Source organism: Mustela lutreola, chromosome 16 (assembly GCF_030435805.1).
Source record: "Mustela lutreola isolate mMusLut2 chromosome 16, mMusLut2.pri, whole genome shotgun sequence".
Taxonomy (NCBI): Eukaryota; Metazoa; Chordata; class Mammalia; order Carnivora; family Mustelidae; genus Mustela; species Mustela lutreola.
Window position 1 is genome coordinate 25,729,986 of NC_081305.1, and position 16,379 is coordinate 25,746,364.

Here is a 16,379-nt window from a genome sequence, read left to right on the forward strand (position 1 = left end):
TTCAGCTTCTTGGGGCAAGAATAATGCATAGGGAATGCTGTGGACTTCTGAATTTTCTTGACATCAGAAGGCACTTAAGTTAGACCTTGGCATTACCAAAGTAAGTTTTCAGGCTCTATTTTTGTGTAGAATTTTTTGTGTGTATAAATTAGGTCTGTGTTCACATTTTGGGTTTATGACTATTCCTAAATAAACTCTGTGATGTTGTTTTTATTTTTTATACCAATTATAAAAATCTTTGATGGTATCTCCTTGGTAAGAATGATCCGTGATTGTATAAGTGGTCTGTGGTGTCCCCTCTCCTAAACCACTTTTTGTCAACTTGGACTGCCTTTGAAATTCGTATGAAATTATACCAGCATATGATTTTAATATGAACACCACCAATTTAAACACTTTTCGAGTTGACAACAACTCAGTTTTATTGTGATAGCTGGTAACACTTATTTGGAAAAGACATTTTTGTGTGCTTAGGTTTTCAATGACAGTATCTTACTTCCATTCTTCTTAGGAAGAGCTTGGATTTGATTGAATCTCTGCTGAGGCTTGCAGAGGTGGGGCAATATGAGCAAGTCAAACAGCTCTTCAGCTTCCCTATTAAACACTGTCCAGACATGCTGGTATTGGCCTTACTACAAATCAACACCTCTTGGCACACCTTGCGCCATGAGCTCATTTCTACTCTGATGCCAATTTTCCTCGGAAACCATCCTAACTCTGCTATTATTTTGCACTATGCATGGCATGGGCAGGTAAGAAATAGACATTTTTTTTCTCTTAATAACTGACATTCTTTGGAGCATGTTCAACTAAATGGTCAATCTTCAGTTATGACACTTTTGAAAAGTGGCACTTCCACAAAGCTTACTTTATCTTTTAGCATCATATGAATGTTAAAGTCTAAAACTTCAAAGAACGAGAGGGAAGAAGCAATAAACAAACAAACAGATAAATAATTCGGTACCACGAAAGCTCTGTACTACAAGGGCACCAGTGTGCTTTTGATAATAGTAAGGAGCTTAATTATTTATTATGGAGCCAGAAGGTGCTCATGTCACTTTTTAACAGTAAACAGAAGATTATAAATCAATTTACTTGACATTATTTTGTCTTTTATCCATATTTAGCATCTACATTTTATTTTAGATTCTGCTGAAATGCCCTTTAAGCCCTGTGCTTTCCCTCCCAAAGTCTTTAGAATTGATTTAATCTGTAAATATATTTTGTTCATTGAATTTTTTCCCCTAATGCCCTATTATATTTTTAATAATGACAAATTCAGAATCTGTAGAAAAAGCAGTTATTTATATCAAGTGCCCCCCTTTTTATTTTTTCATTTTATTTTTTTAAAGATTTTTATTTATTTATTTGAGAGAGAGACAGTGAGAGTGAGCATGAGCGAGGAGGAGGTCAGAGGGAGAAGCAGACTCTCCATGGAGCTGGGAGCCCGATGTGGGACTCCATCCCGGGACTCTCGGATCATGACCTGGGCCGAAAGCAGTGTCGTCCAACCAGCTGAGCCACCAAGGCATCCCAAGTGCCCCCCCTTTTAAAGATTTATTTAATATTTATTTGAGAGAGAGAGACAGAGATAGGGGAAAGAGCAGAGGGAAATAGTCTCTAAGCAGACTCCCCATTGATTGTGGAGCCCAACACAGGGCTCAGTCTCCTGACCCCGAGATCCATGACCTGAGCCGAAACCAGGAGTCAGACGCTTAACCAACTGAGCCACCAGGGCTCCTCTCACGTGCCTTTTTTTTGTTTTTTTTTTTTTTTTGGCTATTTTTTTCTTTAGTCATTTATATTCTCACTAGTTCACATTATATTACAAGTACTTTAAAAAATTTGTTACAGGGCGCCTGGGTGGCTCAGTGGGTTAAGCCGCTGCCTTTGGCTCAGGTCATGATCTCAGGGTCCTGGGATCGAGTCCCGCATCAGGCTCTCTGCTCATCAGGGAGCCTGCTTCCTCCTCTCTCTCTCTCTCTGCCTGCCTCTCTGCCTACTTGTGATCTCTCTGTCAAATAAATAAATAAAATCTTTAAAAAATAAAAAAAGATTTGTTACGAATCATTTATATTGAAAATGTTAAGTTTAGTTCTATGCTATTCAGTCAGCCCTCCATTTTTAGACTCAAATTACATGGTAAACTTAGAGTTTACAGAATGTTTAACAAGCATTTATCCAAAAGCTTTGCAGGCCAGGTATTTTTAGGTCTTTATCACCACAGGTATAAGGTAGAAAGGGCAGACCAAAAGGAGCTGCATCTCCTCACTCCTTGTTTCATTTGGATCTTCTGTCGCTCTAGGACCGTAACTGGAAAGTGATTTAGGTATAGTGATAGCAGTTGCCTTGCCATTCCTTCTCTGAGAACTAGTCACTAAATTCCAACTTAATTTCTTTAATTCAGCTGCAAGTCTTTAGATCAGTCCTCAAAGCCAGGCTGTTTTCTGGAAATAAAATTGGATAATTACAGAAAAACGAACATTCTCATTTGTGAAAATAGCTAGATGTTGTAAAATGTACGAGTACCATTCCTGGAATACTACACTGTGCAACATGAGAAATGATGACCTTAAACCAATTTTAAAAGCTTACAGACCAGTAATTCTCTAATTTAGCAATAAGGAATTTATACAGATTTGATGTATCCTCATGTTCACATTGTATTCTGTTCTGTTTGAAAATGTATTGGCAGATGTTTTATAGGATACATTTTTACTGAATGACTGTATGACCCAAGGTTTAGGGACAGGCTTTCATTTGGAAGATCTGGAAATAACTTGATTTTCTTATAGAGAATGTCTCTGCAATCACTGCTTGAGGATTGAACTTAAAGTCTGCACTGATATACCTCAATTTTACATATACATAGCAAATTAGATTAGCTGGGTGTTTGCAGTAGTGCCTATGAAAATGTTTAGCAGTACTGATATGTAACCCCCGTTTTTCTTTTCTTAGGGACAGTCTCCCTCAATCCGCCAACTTATTATGCACGCGATGGCAGAATGGTACATGCGAGGGGAGCAGTATGATCAGGCCAAATTGTCTCGAATACTTGATGTGGCCCAGGACTTGAAGGTGAGCTTGGAGGGACAGGCTAACACTTTTATTTATTAATGAGAAAAGAAAGCTTTTTAAATAAAGATGGGTTTGTTTTGGAGAGAGAGGAGGAGTATGAGCAAGGGTGGGGCAGGGCAAGTGGGGAGTGGCAGAGGGAGAGAGAAAACTCAGGTTGACTTCTTGCTGAGTGTGGAGGCTGACACGGGGCTGGTTTTATGACCTTGAGATCATGACCTGAGCCAAAATCAAGTTGGGTGCTTAGCTGACTGCACCACCCAGGCACCCCAGAAAACATTTTTCATGTAACATAGATGCCTTAGGAATACTTCAAATTTAACTAGTATTAGCTAGATTAAGTTGATATTTAGTTTGCCTTGGTAAGTACAAAGGGTTTGGAAGGAAAATGGTTTTAGAAAGGTAAGAAATGAGGGTGCCTTGGTGGCTCAGTCAGTCAAGTTGTTGGCTCAGGTCATGGTCTTGAGATTGGGTCCTGGGTTGGACTACTTGCTGAATGGGGAGTCTGCTTCTCCCTCTGTCTCCCTGCCCCCATCCCTACTTCTTGCTCTCTCTTAAATAAGTAAAATCTTTGTAAAAAAGTGAAAAAAATGTTTTCCGTTCTCAGTACATTTGATTGAGTTTTGTTTTGTCTTCTGTGATAGTTGCAAGGCTATTTTATTTTTTTATTTTTAAAAGATTTTATTTATTTATTTGACAGAGATCACAAGTAGGCTGAGAGGCAGGCAGAGAGAGAGAGGAGGAAGCAGGCTCCCTGCTGAGCAGACAGCCCGATGTGGGGCTCGATCCCAGGACCTTGGGATCATGACCGGAGCCGAAGGCAGAGGCTTTAACCCACTGAGCCACCCCGGTGCCCCAGTTGCAAGGCTATTTTAAAGCAAGTGATAATTCATGTAGTATGCTAGATATAATTTGTGGGGAAACTGGTTGGGTTTCACCCTTTTGGAAGTTTTATTAGCATTCATGGTATCTTTTGACAAGTAGTCTGACACTTGATGTCTTTGACCAGTAGGTGCATAGTACTGGTGTTGAAGTTGTGCTTAGGTTGGAATAAGTCTGAGTTTAAATTTTTAAAAATGGAGTATTGATTGTTTTTTATGCATTGTGTCTTGCTCTGACTTAGGTTGAGTTATTTTCAAGAAGCACAGGGTAAAGTCATGTGTTTGTCCACCTTTGAAATGTGATCTTATTTTTAGTAAAAACTAATATCACCAATTAATTATACTAAGCTACTTAAAAAATGATGACCAAGAAAATATTAGCAATATGTTTTATTTAGACTTGTTTGTGAAAGTTAAAGCAGGGAACAGAGACTAGAACAGAATGAGAGAAAGATACTTAATTTTAATTGCTTATATAACAGGTTTTTTTTTTTTAAGATTTATTAATTAAAAAAAAAGATTATTGGAGGGAGAGGGTGTGTGCATGTTGGGGAATGGGGAGGAGGGGGCAGAGGGAGAGGGATAAACAAAAATCTCAAGTGGACTCCCTAATGAATGGGGAGCTTGCTGTGGGGCTTGATCTCGCTGCTTTGACATCATGATCTGAGCCAGAGTCAAGAGTTGTAATGCTTAACTGTCTGAGCCATCCAGGCATTCTGACTTAAAGTTTCTGATATTCTTTTGTTTTAGGCCTTGTCAATGCTGCTAAATGGTACTCCATTTGCCTTTGTTATTGACCTTGCTGCACTTGCTTCACGTCGTGAATACCTCAAACTTGATAAGTGGCTCACAGATAAAATTCGAGAGCATGGAGTAAGCAGGATTTGTCCATTTATTAGTGCTTTAAAATTTTGATGGCTTAATTAGTTGAACAATGGCAATGAAGATATTATTTTTTGGATTTTAGTCATACTGTCTTTTAATAGTCTTTAATCTGAAAACAATTTATCTTAAGTCTCAAAGCAGTTAAGAGCAGTTTCACATGAACTCAAAGATTTTCTTTTTTCTAGGAGCCTTTTATCCAGGCATGTATGACTTTTTTAAAGAGACGGTGCCCTTCTATTTTGGGTGGACTTGCTCCAGAGAAAGATCAGCCCAAAAGTGCTCAACTTCCTCCAGAAACTCTGGCGACAATGTTGGCCTGTTTACAAGCTTGTGCAGGGTAAGAAGAGTATGTTTACATAGGACTGTTTAATATTGGAATTGGATTATATGAATAAATTGTTTGGGGAAAGAGAAGTTGAATGATTAAAAGTGACAGCAGCTTAGATAATCCAGTCATTTTTAAATCCAAAGTGCTGTACTAAAAATACATATTAGATCCACTTGAGTTGATATTTTTGTATATGAATGTAAGGTGAGATTTAGATTCATTGCTTTGCATATGGATGTTCAGTTGTCCCAACACATTTGTTACTCTCTTTCGAATTGTGTTCTGAAAAGTTGCCTGAAATGTGGGGGTTTATTTCTGGATTCTCAGTTCTGTTGATCTGTACATGTTGATCTTTAGACCAGGACCACGCCATCTTGATGCTATAGCTTTTCAATGAGTTTTGAAATTGGGGAGTGTGAATCCTTTTAACTTTGTTCCTTTTCAAGATTGTTTTGGTTCTTCTGGGTCCCTTATATTCCCATATGAATTTTTCTTCTTTCTTTTTTTTTTTTAAAGATTTTACTTATTTATTTGACAGACTAAGATCACAAGTAGGCAGAGGCAGGTGGGAGGGGGGAGCAGGCTCCCTGCTGAGCAGAGAGCCAGATATGGGGCTTGATCCTAGAACCCTGAGATCATTACCTGAGCCAAAGGCTTTAACCCACTGAGCCACCCAGGCACCCCTCCCATATGAGTTCTTGTGAAGTTGTGAAGATCATCACTGGAATTACATTGAATTTTATATCATTTTGGGAAGTATTGCCATCTTATTTTTTTTTTTAAAGATTTTATTTATTTTATTTGACAGAGAGAGAGATCACAAGTAGGCAGAGGCAGGCAGAGACAGAGGGGGAAGCAGGTTCCCTGCTGAGCAGAGAGCCCGAGTCCTGGGCTCGATCCCAGGACACTGAGATCGTGACCTGAGCCAAAGGCAGCGGCTTAATCCACTGAGCCACCTGGCGCCCCAGTATTGCCATCTTATAATACTAAGTTTTGTGATTCATGAATTTTATTTAGGTCTTCAATTTTTTTCAGTGATGTTTTGTCCTTTTCAGTGTATAAATCCTAATCTTTCTCTGTTGTTTGTATAGTTTCTTTTGTACAAGTCAGGTAATGGCGTGAATAGTTCTTTCTCCTTCCCATCTTTTTTTTTTTTTTTCCCCTACAGTGAACCTGCAGTCTGATGTTGAATAGAAATAGCCAGAGCAGACATTCTTGTCTTGTACTTGAATTTAGAAGGTGTTTAACCATTAAGTGTAATGTTGGCTGTGGGTTTAGATACCCTTCAGGTTGAGGTGTCCTTACCTTTAATTCTAGTTAGTTGCATGTTTTATCATGAAGGTATTTTATTAGATGCTTTTGTCTGTATCTCGTGAGGTGATTGTGTGGTTTTTGTTTATTTATTTTGTTATGCATATTAATTGAGATTTGGCTGTTAAAAAATCTTGCATTCACTTGGTCTTTGTGTATACGACTTTTTATATGTTGCTGAATTTAGTTTGCTAGTATTCAGTGAGGGTTTTTGTGTCTGTGTCCCTAAGGGATATTGTTCTTGTTTTGTTTGGTTTTGATTATCAGGGTAATAATAGCCTCATGAAGTGAATTGATACATGTTCTTTCCCTTTCCTTTTTAAATTGTTGTGAGAAAAATTGGTGTCAATTCTTTAAATGTTCCGTAGAATTAAGCAGTGAAGCCGTCTGGTCCTGAGCTTCTGTATCTTGTTACAGATGTAAACAGATGTATACAGATTTTTTTTTTAAGATTTTTATTTTTAAGTGATCTGTACACTCAGTGGTGCCTTGAACTTAACAACTCTGAGACCATGAGTCACATGGATCTATTGACCGAGCTAGTCAGGTGCCCCTAGGGAAATTTTCATTTTTTTTTTTTTCCTCTTTTGAATTAGTTTTGGTCATTTTTGTCTTCTCTAAGAGTTTGCCCATCTTGTTCCTTTATACAGTCTCCTTATACTCTTTCTCATTTCTTTCAGATTGGTGGTGAAATCCTGTTTTTCAGTTCCTGGTTTTAATAATTTGAATCTATTTCTTTCTTTCCTTCCTCCCTCACCACCCTTTTCTTGTCATTGTGGCTAAATGTATGTCAGTTTTGTTAACCTTTTTCAAAGAAGCAACTTTTGGTTTCGTTCTTATCTGTTGTTTTTCTTTTTTTCATTTATTTCAGCTTCTTATTTTGTGTTTAGTTTGAACTTCTTAAAATTTACTAAGATGAAAAGTTTGATTTTCTGTTTGAGATTGTTCTTGTTTAATTTGGGGTATTTATGGCTTTGAATTTCCACCTATGAAATGCTTTAAGTTTGGTATTAAGTCATCTGAAAATATTTTGTAATTTTCTTTGACCCATAAAAGTTTGTTATATTTAATTTTCACATATTTGGGAATACCTAGTTTCTCTTAACTAATTTTTAGTTTTATTCAGTTGTGAGTGGAGAATATGCTTTACATGATTTTATAGTCTCTTGAAATTATTGAGTTTTATCATGTGGCCTAACAGGGGTCTATCCTGGAGAATTTTCCATGTGCCCTTGAGAAGGATGTGTAAAGTCTGCTGTTTGGTACGGTGTTCTGTATGTTTGTTAGGATTAGTTGGTTTAATAGTTTTGTTGAAGTCTGTGTTCCTTGTTTAACTGCACTGTGGTTCTTTCCATTATTTTTTTTTTTAAATGAGGTATAATTGACATTGTGTCCTTTTGTGTATGTGTTGATTTGATACATTTATATTTTGCAGTATACAGTTAAAATAGTGTTAGCTAACCTGTCACATCATGTAATTATCATTCTTTTTTTGTGTGGTGGGTACAATTAAGATCTTGTCTCTCAGCAACTTAAGTATATAATACAGTATTGCTGACTATCAGTTATTGATAATAGAGTATAGAAGCCTCCAACTATTTTTGAGTTGTTCATTTCTCCCTTCAGTTTTCCCTTCATGTGTTTGGGGGCTCTGTTTTTAAAGGTATGTATGCTTATGATTATATGTCTTCCTGTAAGAAGGATTGGCCTTTTAATTATTATAAAATCCTTTTCTTATTTCCTGTTATGGCTACATTTTGTCTCTCATTAGTGGAGCTAGTGTAGTTCTCTTTTTGTTAATGTTTGCATGGTATCTTTTTTCATCTTTTATCTTCAAGTTATAGATGTCTTAATCTAAAGTGTGAGTCAGTTCTGGAAAACATATAGTTGGATTATTACTATTTTTTTAATCCATGTGATCATCTCTTAATTGGAGTATTTGATCTATATATATTTAATGTGATTACTGATAAGGTAATTTATTCATGTAATTTCTATTTTCCTGTATATTTTATGTCTTTTTTTTCTTTTATTTCTCCATAACTGCCGCCTCCACTGTTAAAACGGGTATCTTGTAGTATATCATCTTAATCCCCTTGTTGTTTCCTTGAATATATGCTTTTGAGTTATGTTTTCCCTTTGTAGTTAACCTGTTAAAATTAACATCTTAACTTAAAACAACCTAGTTCTGATTAATACCAACTGAATTTCAATAGAATGCAAAAATTTACTCCTATAGCTCTGTCCTCTTTCTCCTTCGTTGGGCTGCTATTGTTAGATTATACCTCTCTACAGAGTGGTATCATCAAAAAAGGTATAATTATTACCTTGTGCGGTAATTAAATCAAGCAAGAGGTAGGTCTCTGGCAAGCTGTTGACGCTGTTCTCTGTTTTGCAGGGTGGACTTTGTTAAAACTGTCAAGAGAAAGTCTTGCAAATGGATGTTAGAAGATGAGAGGGTATAATTGATTATTATGCTCAGAAACACTTGGTAATTTAGGATAAAAATAAGTACAACACATCCAAATATAGAATGATAGTTCAAGTAGCTAACAGAAGGATCATTTGTCAGATTGCTTATGCCACTATAGAAGGAGATATGATTGTTTTTGCAGCTTATGCTCATGAACTTCCAAAGTACAGTGTGAAGGCTGGCTTGACAAATTACGCTACAGCATATTGTACTGGTCTGCTACTGGCCTTTAGTAGGTTTGGCTTAGACAAGATCTGTGAAGGCCAGGTGGAGGTGACTAGAGATGAATACAATGTGGAAAGCATTGACGGTCAACCTGGTGTCTTCACCTGCTTTTTGGATGCAGGGCTGGCCACAACTGCTACTGGAAATAAAGTTTTTGTGGCCCTCAAGGGACCTGCGGATGGAGGCTTGCTGTCCCTCATAGTACCAAATGATTCCCTGGTTTGGAAAGCAAGGAATTCAGTGCAGAAGTACATGGGAAGCATATGGGTCAGAACATTGCAGATTATATGCATTACCAAATAGAAGATAATGAAGATGCTGACATGAAACAATTCTCAGGGCACCTGCTTGGCTAAGTCAGTGGAGCATTTATTTGACTCTTGATCTTGGGGTTGTAAGTTTGAGCCCCACACTGGGTATGGAGATTACTTTAAGAAAAAAGAAAAGAAAAGACAGTTTTGTCAATATATAAAGAACAAAGTAACTCTAAACATGGTGAAGATGTGTAAGAAAGCTCATCCTGCTGTATGAGAGAATCCAGTCTCTGAGAAGGAGCCTAAGAAAGAAGTTAGAATAGGTGGAACTGTCCCAAATTCTCTTGGCCCTGAAGAAAGATGCAGTAGCGCAGAAGAACTCAAACTTTCACAGAGCTTAGGAGCAGGCCACTGAGAGCTAATAAACCAAACCATAATTTCTATGAAGATTTTTTAGGTAAAGACAATAATAAACTTACCAAGCCAGAAAAAGAAAGATCAAGGAAGAGATTAAAAAGATATAAATTAAAAAACACACACTGTGTTTTATATTTATCTAGGTCACTGTGCTGGTGCTCTTACTTGTTTCATGTGAACTCAGGGTACTGTGCAGTGTCCTTTCATTTCGGCATAAAGGATTCCCTTTATTTCTTGTTAGGGTAGATTATTTAAGAATAAATTCCCTCAGTTTTGGTTTAAGTGGGGGAAGTTTTAATTTCTCCTTTGTATTTCGAAGATAGTTTTATAATACAGGATTCTTGATTGCTACGCCTTTTCCTTCAGTTCTTTGAATATGCCATCCCAGGGCTTCCTGGCTTCCATAGTTTCTGAGGGGACCTCAGCTGTTAATTTTTTTTTTTTTTGAGGCTCCCTTGTATGCACTACATTGCCTCTCCTTGCCATTAAGCTGCTTACGTTGTCTTTTTTTCTTTCACCAGTTTATGTTTCTAGGTTTAGACCTTGTATGTTTATATTACTTGGAGTTTGTTGAGCTTCTTGGGAGTCTAGATTAATGGTTTTCATCAAATTCAGGAAGTTTTTAGCTGTTACTTCGACAAATACTCTTTTTGCCCCTTTTCCATCTCATCTCCTTCTGGAACTCCCATTATATATGTCTTGATACGTTTGGTAGTGTTCCACCTGTCTCTGAGTTTATTTTTTTCCACTTTTTTCTTTCACTTTTTCAGGCTGGATAATCTTAGTTATCTTCAGATTCTTGGATTCTCTTGCCTGCATGAATCTGTTCTTGGGAACCTGTAGTGAAGTTGGCAGTTACTACATTTTTCTTTTCTCTTTTCTTCTTCTTTCCTCTTCTTTTCTCTCATTTTTTCTTTTTGAAGGTGTTTTTTTTTTTTTTTTTTTTTTAGAGAGAATGAGAGAGAGAGAGAGAGCGAGCGCATGCGCAGCAGAGAGAGAGAGGGAGATCCTGCTGTTGAGCAGGCAGCCCATTTCAGGTCTTGATTCCAGGACTCTGGGATCATGACCTGAGCCAAAGGGAGACATTTAACTGGCTGAGCTACCCAGGCCCCCCAGTTATTGGATTTTTCAACTCTAAAAGAATTCTTTCTTAAAAATTTTACTTACTTACTTAAGGAAGTTACTACACCTAGTGTGAGGCTGAAACCCATGACCCCAAGATCAAGAGTTGCATGCACACCAACTAAGCCAGCCAGGTGCCCCAAGAAACAATAATTTCTAGATGCTCTATCTTGAGGAACATCTTTTTTTTTTTTTTTTTTTTTTTAATTCAGAGAGTGAGAGAGAGCATGCTCAAGTGGGGGGAGGGGCAGAGGGATAGGGAGAAAGAATCCCAGGCAGGTTCCGTGTCGAGCCCCATGTAGGGCTCATTCCCACAACCCGAGATCAGGACCTGAGCCAAAACCAAGAGTAAGATTCCCAACTGACAGAGCCACCTGGGCTTCCCCTCTCCCCTCATAGGATTTTAATTTTTAAGCAATCTACACCCATCATGGGGCTAAAACTCAAAACCCTGAGATCAGGACTTTGTATATTCCACCAACTCAGCCAACCAGCCAGCCCTTGAGGGGCACCTTTTAAAAGTTTTTCTTGTAGTTCTTTTTAACATGCCTTACTTCAATTCTTTTTTTTTTTTTTTTTTTTTTTTTTTTAAGATTTTATTTAGGGGCGCCTGGGTGGCTCAGTGGGTTAAAGCCTATGCCTTCGGCTCAGGTCGTGATCCCGGGGTCCTGGGGAACTCTGCTTTGTGGGGGACCTGCTTCCTCCTCTCTTTCTGCCTACTTGCAATCTCTGTCTGTCAAATAAATAAAATCTTAAAAAAAAATAAAAGATTTTATTTATTTGACAGAGATCGCAAGTAGGCAGAGAGAGGGAGGCAGGCTCCCTGCTGAGCAGAGAGCCCTGTGTGGGGCTCAATTGCAGGACCGTGGGATCATGACCTGAGCTGAAGGCAGAGGTTTTAACCCACTGAGCCACCCAGGTGCCCCTACTTCAGTTCTTGAAACATATTGAAATAAGTGATTTAAAGTCTTTGTCTACTAAGGCCAGCATGTCTTTTTCTCAGGACAGGTAATCTCTCCCCACCCCCCATCCCCCGCCCCACCAGAATTTCTTACTAAATTCTGATTTTTTTTTTAAGATTTTATTTATTTATTTGACAGACAGAAATCACAAGTAGGCAGAGAGACAGACAGAGAGGAGAAAGCAGGCTCCCTGCTGAGCAGAGAGACCGATATGGGGCTCTTTCACAGGACCCTGGGATCATGACCTGAGCTGATGGCAGAGGCTTTAACCCACTGAGCCGCCCAGGAGCCCCTCCCAGGACAGTTTTTGATGATAGCATTTTATTGCTATGTGCAGGCCATGCTTTACTGTGTTTTTGTTTTTGTTTTGCATGTCTTGTAATTTGTGGTTGGAAACTGGTAAGTCAAAATAATGTTTCAGTTCTTGAAATCAGGCACCCGCCCCCACCTCTGTTTTTTGTTTTGTTGCTTTTTTTCTTTCATTTAGAGAGTTTTTGGAACTATTTCTGTCATGTTCATATTCTTTTTTGTCACCTTAGGCCATTGACATTGGGTAGCCTGGTGATCAGCTAAGACTTGGGTGATTTTTTTTTTCTTTTCTTTAAAAAAAAAAAAGATTTTATTTATTTAATTGACAGAGAGATCACAAATAGGCAGAGAGGCAAGCAGAGAGAGAGGGAGAAGCAAGCTCCCTTCTGAGCAGAGAGCCTAATATGGGGCTCGATCCCAGGACCCTGAGATCGTGATTGGGTGATTTTCTTAAATGCCAGAATGAGCAAGTTACTCCTTTTCCTGTGTTTTTTGTGTGTGTGCATATTGGGGCACATCTTAACACTAATCACTTGACAACTCCTTGTTAGCCTTTATTTCCTTCTTAGAGCCTGAACATCAACTTGAGGTAAGAGCTTGGTCCATTTTAGGTCTTTTTGTGGTAATATCAAAGATTGACATATTGGCGTTGCTCAATACATGTCCAAGGACTTCTTGATTCTCTGGGAAAATTAGAGTTCTCCATTTCACCCATGGGAATCTTATTCCCCAGATTTTCCTTTTAAGTTTTTTGTTTAACCTCTTATTTGCTCAAACTGTTTTCTTCCACCCTAGGCAGCCAGAAAATTAAAACAGTTCCCTTTAAATGTATCAACAAATATCTCGTGAGGGAAAAGGCTGTGCTTGGCCAACTCCTAGGTCAGATAGAGATAGTCTTGCCATTGTTGTCTCATAGGGTTCTCTGAGGATGAGGCTTTGGAGATGCCTCAATCCAGTTCTGAGCCCTGTCCTGTGATTGTCAGGCTGCTGGTTTTTCTCTGTAATGGTAGGTTTTAAAGGTTGCTGTCCAGCTGGAGGGGACGGCATGGAAGTAAAGCAAATTGAGATACCGGAAAGCTTTTATTACCAAGATTCAGTCTTTATGGAATAAAAATTTCCGGATTGTTCTATATCAAGAGTTCATGTATCATATATATATTATGTATCATATATGTAAGAGTTCTAATATAGTTGATTCCGATAATTTTTGCCACTTTTCTAGTTGCTTTTATAGAGTAGAGAATATTTGGAGATCTTTTCATTTCACCATTTGCTTATGTACTGTGTATATTTTGTAATTTCTGAAGCATAATAAACACCTATGAGTCTACTGTGCAGCTTAACCGGTAACATTTTTGGAGCTAACTTTGTCTTCCTCTCCAGTCCTGTTTTCGTAAGCTATCCCATATAGATCTTGAATTTTATTTTGCTTTTCTATGCTTTTTGAGAAATTTGCACACATATATCCCTAACTGGGTGTTCTCAGCTAGGGAGTATTTTCCTTCCTCAGAGTTATTTGATATTGTTATAGATTGTTACAAGCAGAGAGAAATGTGTTAAGGACATCTGGTAGGTAAAGGCCAGGGTTGCTGTTAAACATTTTACAGTCCACAGTAGAGCCTCCCAACAACAAAGAATTATCCATTCCATAGTGCTGATGGTGCAACAGTTGAGAAACCCTGCTCTGTAAGTTCTTGATGTTCTAAAATTTAGTTTTAGAATGTTGCCTTTCACATTTGTACATTGTAATCCACCTGGAAGTAAGTAAACTGGAATTAAATACTGGAAATTTAAGGGCATATTGAAATTGGATAAAATGTTTTGTATTTATTTGTAAGGAGGTGGTTTACCCAACTCCAGGTTTTAATTTCTTTTGTTGCTGTATTATAAGAACCTATCTTGTTGAAGAATTTAATGATGCATGTAAATGCCAAAGAAGGGAAGTTCTTCCAGTTAATAAATACAGAAATAATTATGATGGAGTTATAAACTTCAGTGGCTGCTAAAAGTCATGAAAGAATGTTTGAGGAGCAGGACAATCACCTGATTTGAGTCTCCCCACAAATTACCTTATAATAACAAAGGGGGAAAGAAGCAACATTTCAGTGGCGAAGCCTGGCATATGCCACATGAATTTATAGATCAAAGTGATCACCAGCTCTCTATATCATGTCTCCTAATTAAATGCACTGAAGGGACATCTGACTCTTGTTTTGAGTTTAAGCCCTACATTGGGTATCGAGATTACTTAAAACAATAATATAAACAAAAAATAAAATGCACGGAGAAGAATGTAATGTAACTTATGTGGTACTCCTGCAACAAACGCATCTAAAATACAAGATATCAGACAAACTCATATCAAGGGATATTGAATAAAATAACTTTTTAAAAAAATCAAGTTGGAGGAAGACAAATAACAGCTGATGAATTTCTCTAGTTCAAATAAGTGGTGACAGCAGTGCAGTGGATTGGATCATGACGCAGGGGAATAATAGCAGTGAAGTATCTTGTGGAAATGATGTAATTTGAATGTGATTTATTTGTGTTAAACTTCGACATATATTATTCTATGTAGTTCTATAAGAAAATGTCCTTGTTCTTAGGATAAATGTAGCGAAGTATTTAGGGACCAAAGATAACGTCATCACATACACTTGGAGGAGAGTATAGAAAGACTGGCTAAACAAATTGGGCAAAATGTAACTAATTGGTGAGTAAAGCATTTATGGGAATCCCTAATAATATTCTGGTCTCTTTAAGTTTGAAATCGTGTCAAATATAAGCAAGTTTTTTCCAAATAATAAGGAATATTTTAATTAACCATAGCCTGTCAATCTGAGATACCCACTGTTTAATATTTTAATATCTGAAATGATTCATATCATTAGTGATGTCTTAACAGTTGAAATTAGTTTATTTCCTTTTTGTGTTATTGTGTCTTAAAATTGAAGGCATTTTGTATTTATTGCAACATAGTGATTATTATTTACTGTTGGAGACCATTAACCCATGGCATAGATGTCTTTGGAATTATATATTTATTTATTTATTTATTTAGTTGGTTATGGTTTCTTTTTTTAACTAAGAGGGATCTTTGTGGCTCTTACTCCCACCTTGTTCTTGTTTGGTAACCATTTTCATTTATATTTGGGGGTTATCTTTGCATTTTAAAAAAGTATTCGTGTATTTTCCTCTTTACTACAGTGAAGGGAGAATATTGTATATTCTATTACAACATGCTTTCATTTGATCAGGTATCCTACAGTTTACTCCATAGAATCAAAAAACTTTCTTATTACTTGTAGTTGCTGCATAGTACTCCATTGAGTAGATGTTTGTGCTTTATTAAATCAGTTTCTGATTGGTGGACATTCTGATTATTTTTGCTATATATCATAAGTAGTGTTACAGTAAATAGTGTTTGCAGCCATCGTCTTTGCTAGTGTTTATTTGGGACCATTAGAAGCAGAGCCTATTGGAATAAATGGAAATGCATGTATAGTTTTATTAGTTACTGGAAAATTTCCCTCCCTAGGGAGTTTTTCATTCTATATAACCACCAGCAGTGAAAATGTCTATTTCCTCATAGCCTTGCTAGTGGAGTATTTGGTAATCTAAGAGATCACACTGGTATGTCCATGAAGTTTTAATTACATAGGAGTAGGCATTTGAACTTAGATATATGGAGGCTAGAGAGAGCTATTCATGTTTTTTTCTGTTTTAAATGTCTTTGTTTGCAGCATCTTTTAGAAATTAACAGTACTAAAGTAAATAAGTAAACTCAAACTTGTAGTACTTGACATCTCCCTCTTCTTTTCCATGATCTGTTAATATTTTTCTTTCCTGCTTTAATAGATGAGAAAAACCCCAACTCATTGTTCATTTAAATTCATAATCCATGTTGGAGCCACTGTGTCTTTCATATTGGTTCAAGCAAGAATTTTGTAGATTGTACTGTAGTGATTTGATGTCCAGTTTTATATTTCGTTTCCCAAACATGAAATAATGCTCTTCTCTGACTGACTACTTTTACTTCTTGATGGCAGTAGTAATATTCCAAATTTAGGAGGAAAGATTAAAGACAGAATCAAGTTTGTGTAGAGTTTAGAAATATAAGAGTTTTCTACAGTTTTA

The 16,379-nt window shown here is 37.2% G+C and overlaps 2 protein-coding genes across 8 annotated transcripts in view; both read left to right on the forward strand.

The window, feature by feature from the left end:
* The window catches only part of CNOT1 (CCR4-NOT transcription complex subunit 1), a 111,790-nt gene that overhangs the window by 55,430 nt on the left and 39,981 nt on the right, over positions 1-16,379 (forward strand). For all 7 annotated transcript variants that reach the window (XM_059152689.1, XM_059152694.1, XM_059152692.1 and 4 more), the window contains exons 13-16: positions 512-752; positions 2,959-3,078; positions 4,707-4,829; positions 5,027-5,178. In XM_059152689.1, the coding sequence (XP_059008672.1) occupies positions 512-752; positions 2,959-3,078; positions 4,707-4,829; positions 5,027-5,178 (636 nt within the window). The remainder of the gene's footprint in view (positions 1-511; positions 753-2,958; positions 3,079-4,706; positions 4,830-5,026; positions 5,179-16,379) is intronic.
* LOC131818338 (large ribosomal subunit protein uL18-like) lies at positions 7,862-10,766 on the forward strand. Its single transcript, XM_059152703.1, is given in 2 exon segments — positions 7,862-9,365; positions 9,368-10,766. Coding segments are annotated over 2 exon segments (519 nt in total). The 5' UTR covers positions 7,862-9,013; the 3' UTR covers positions 9,535-10,766.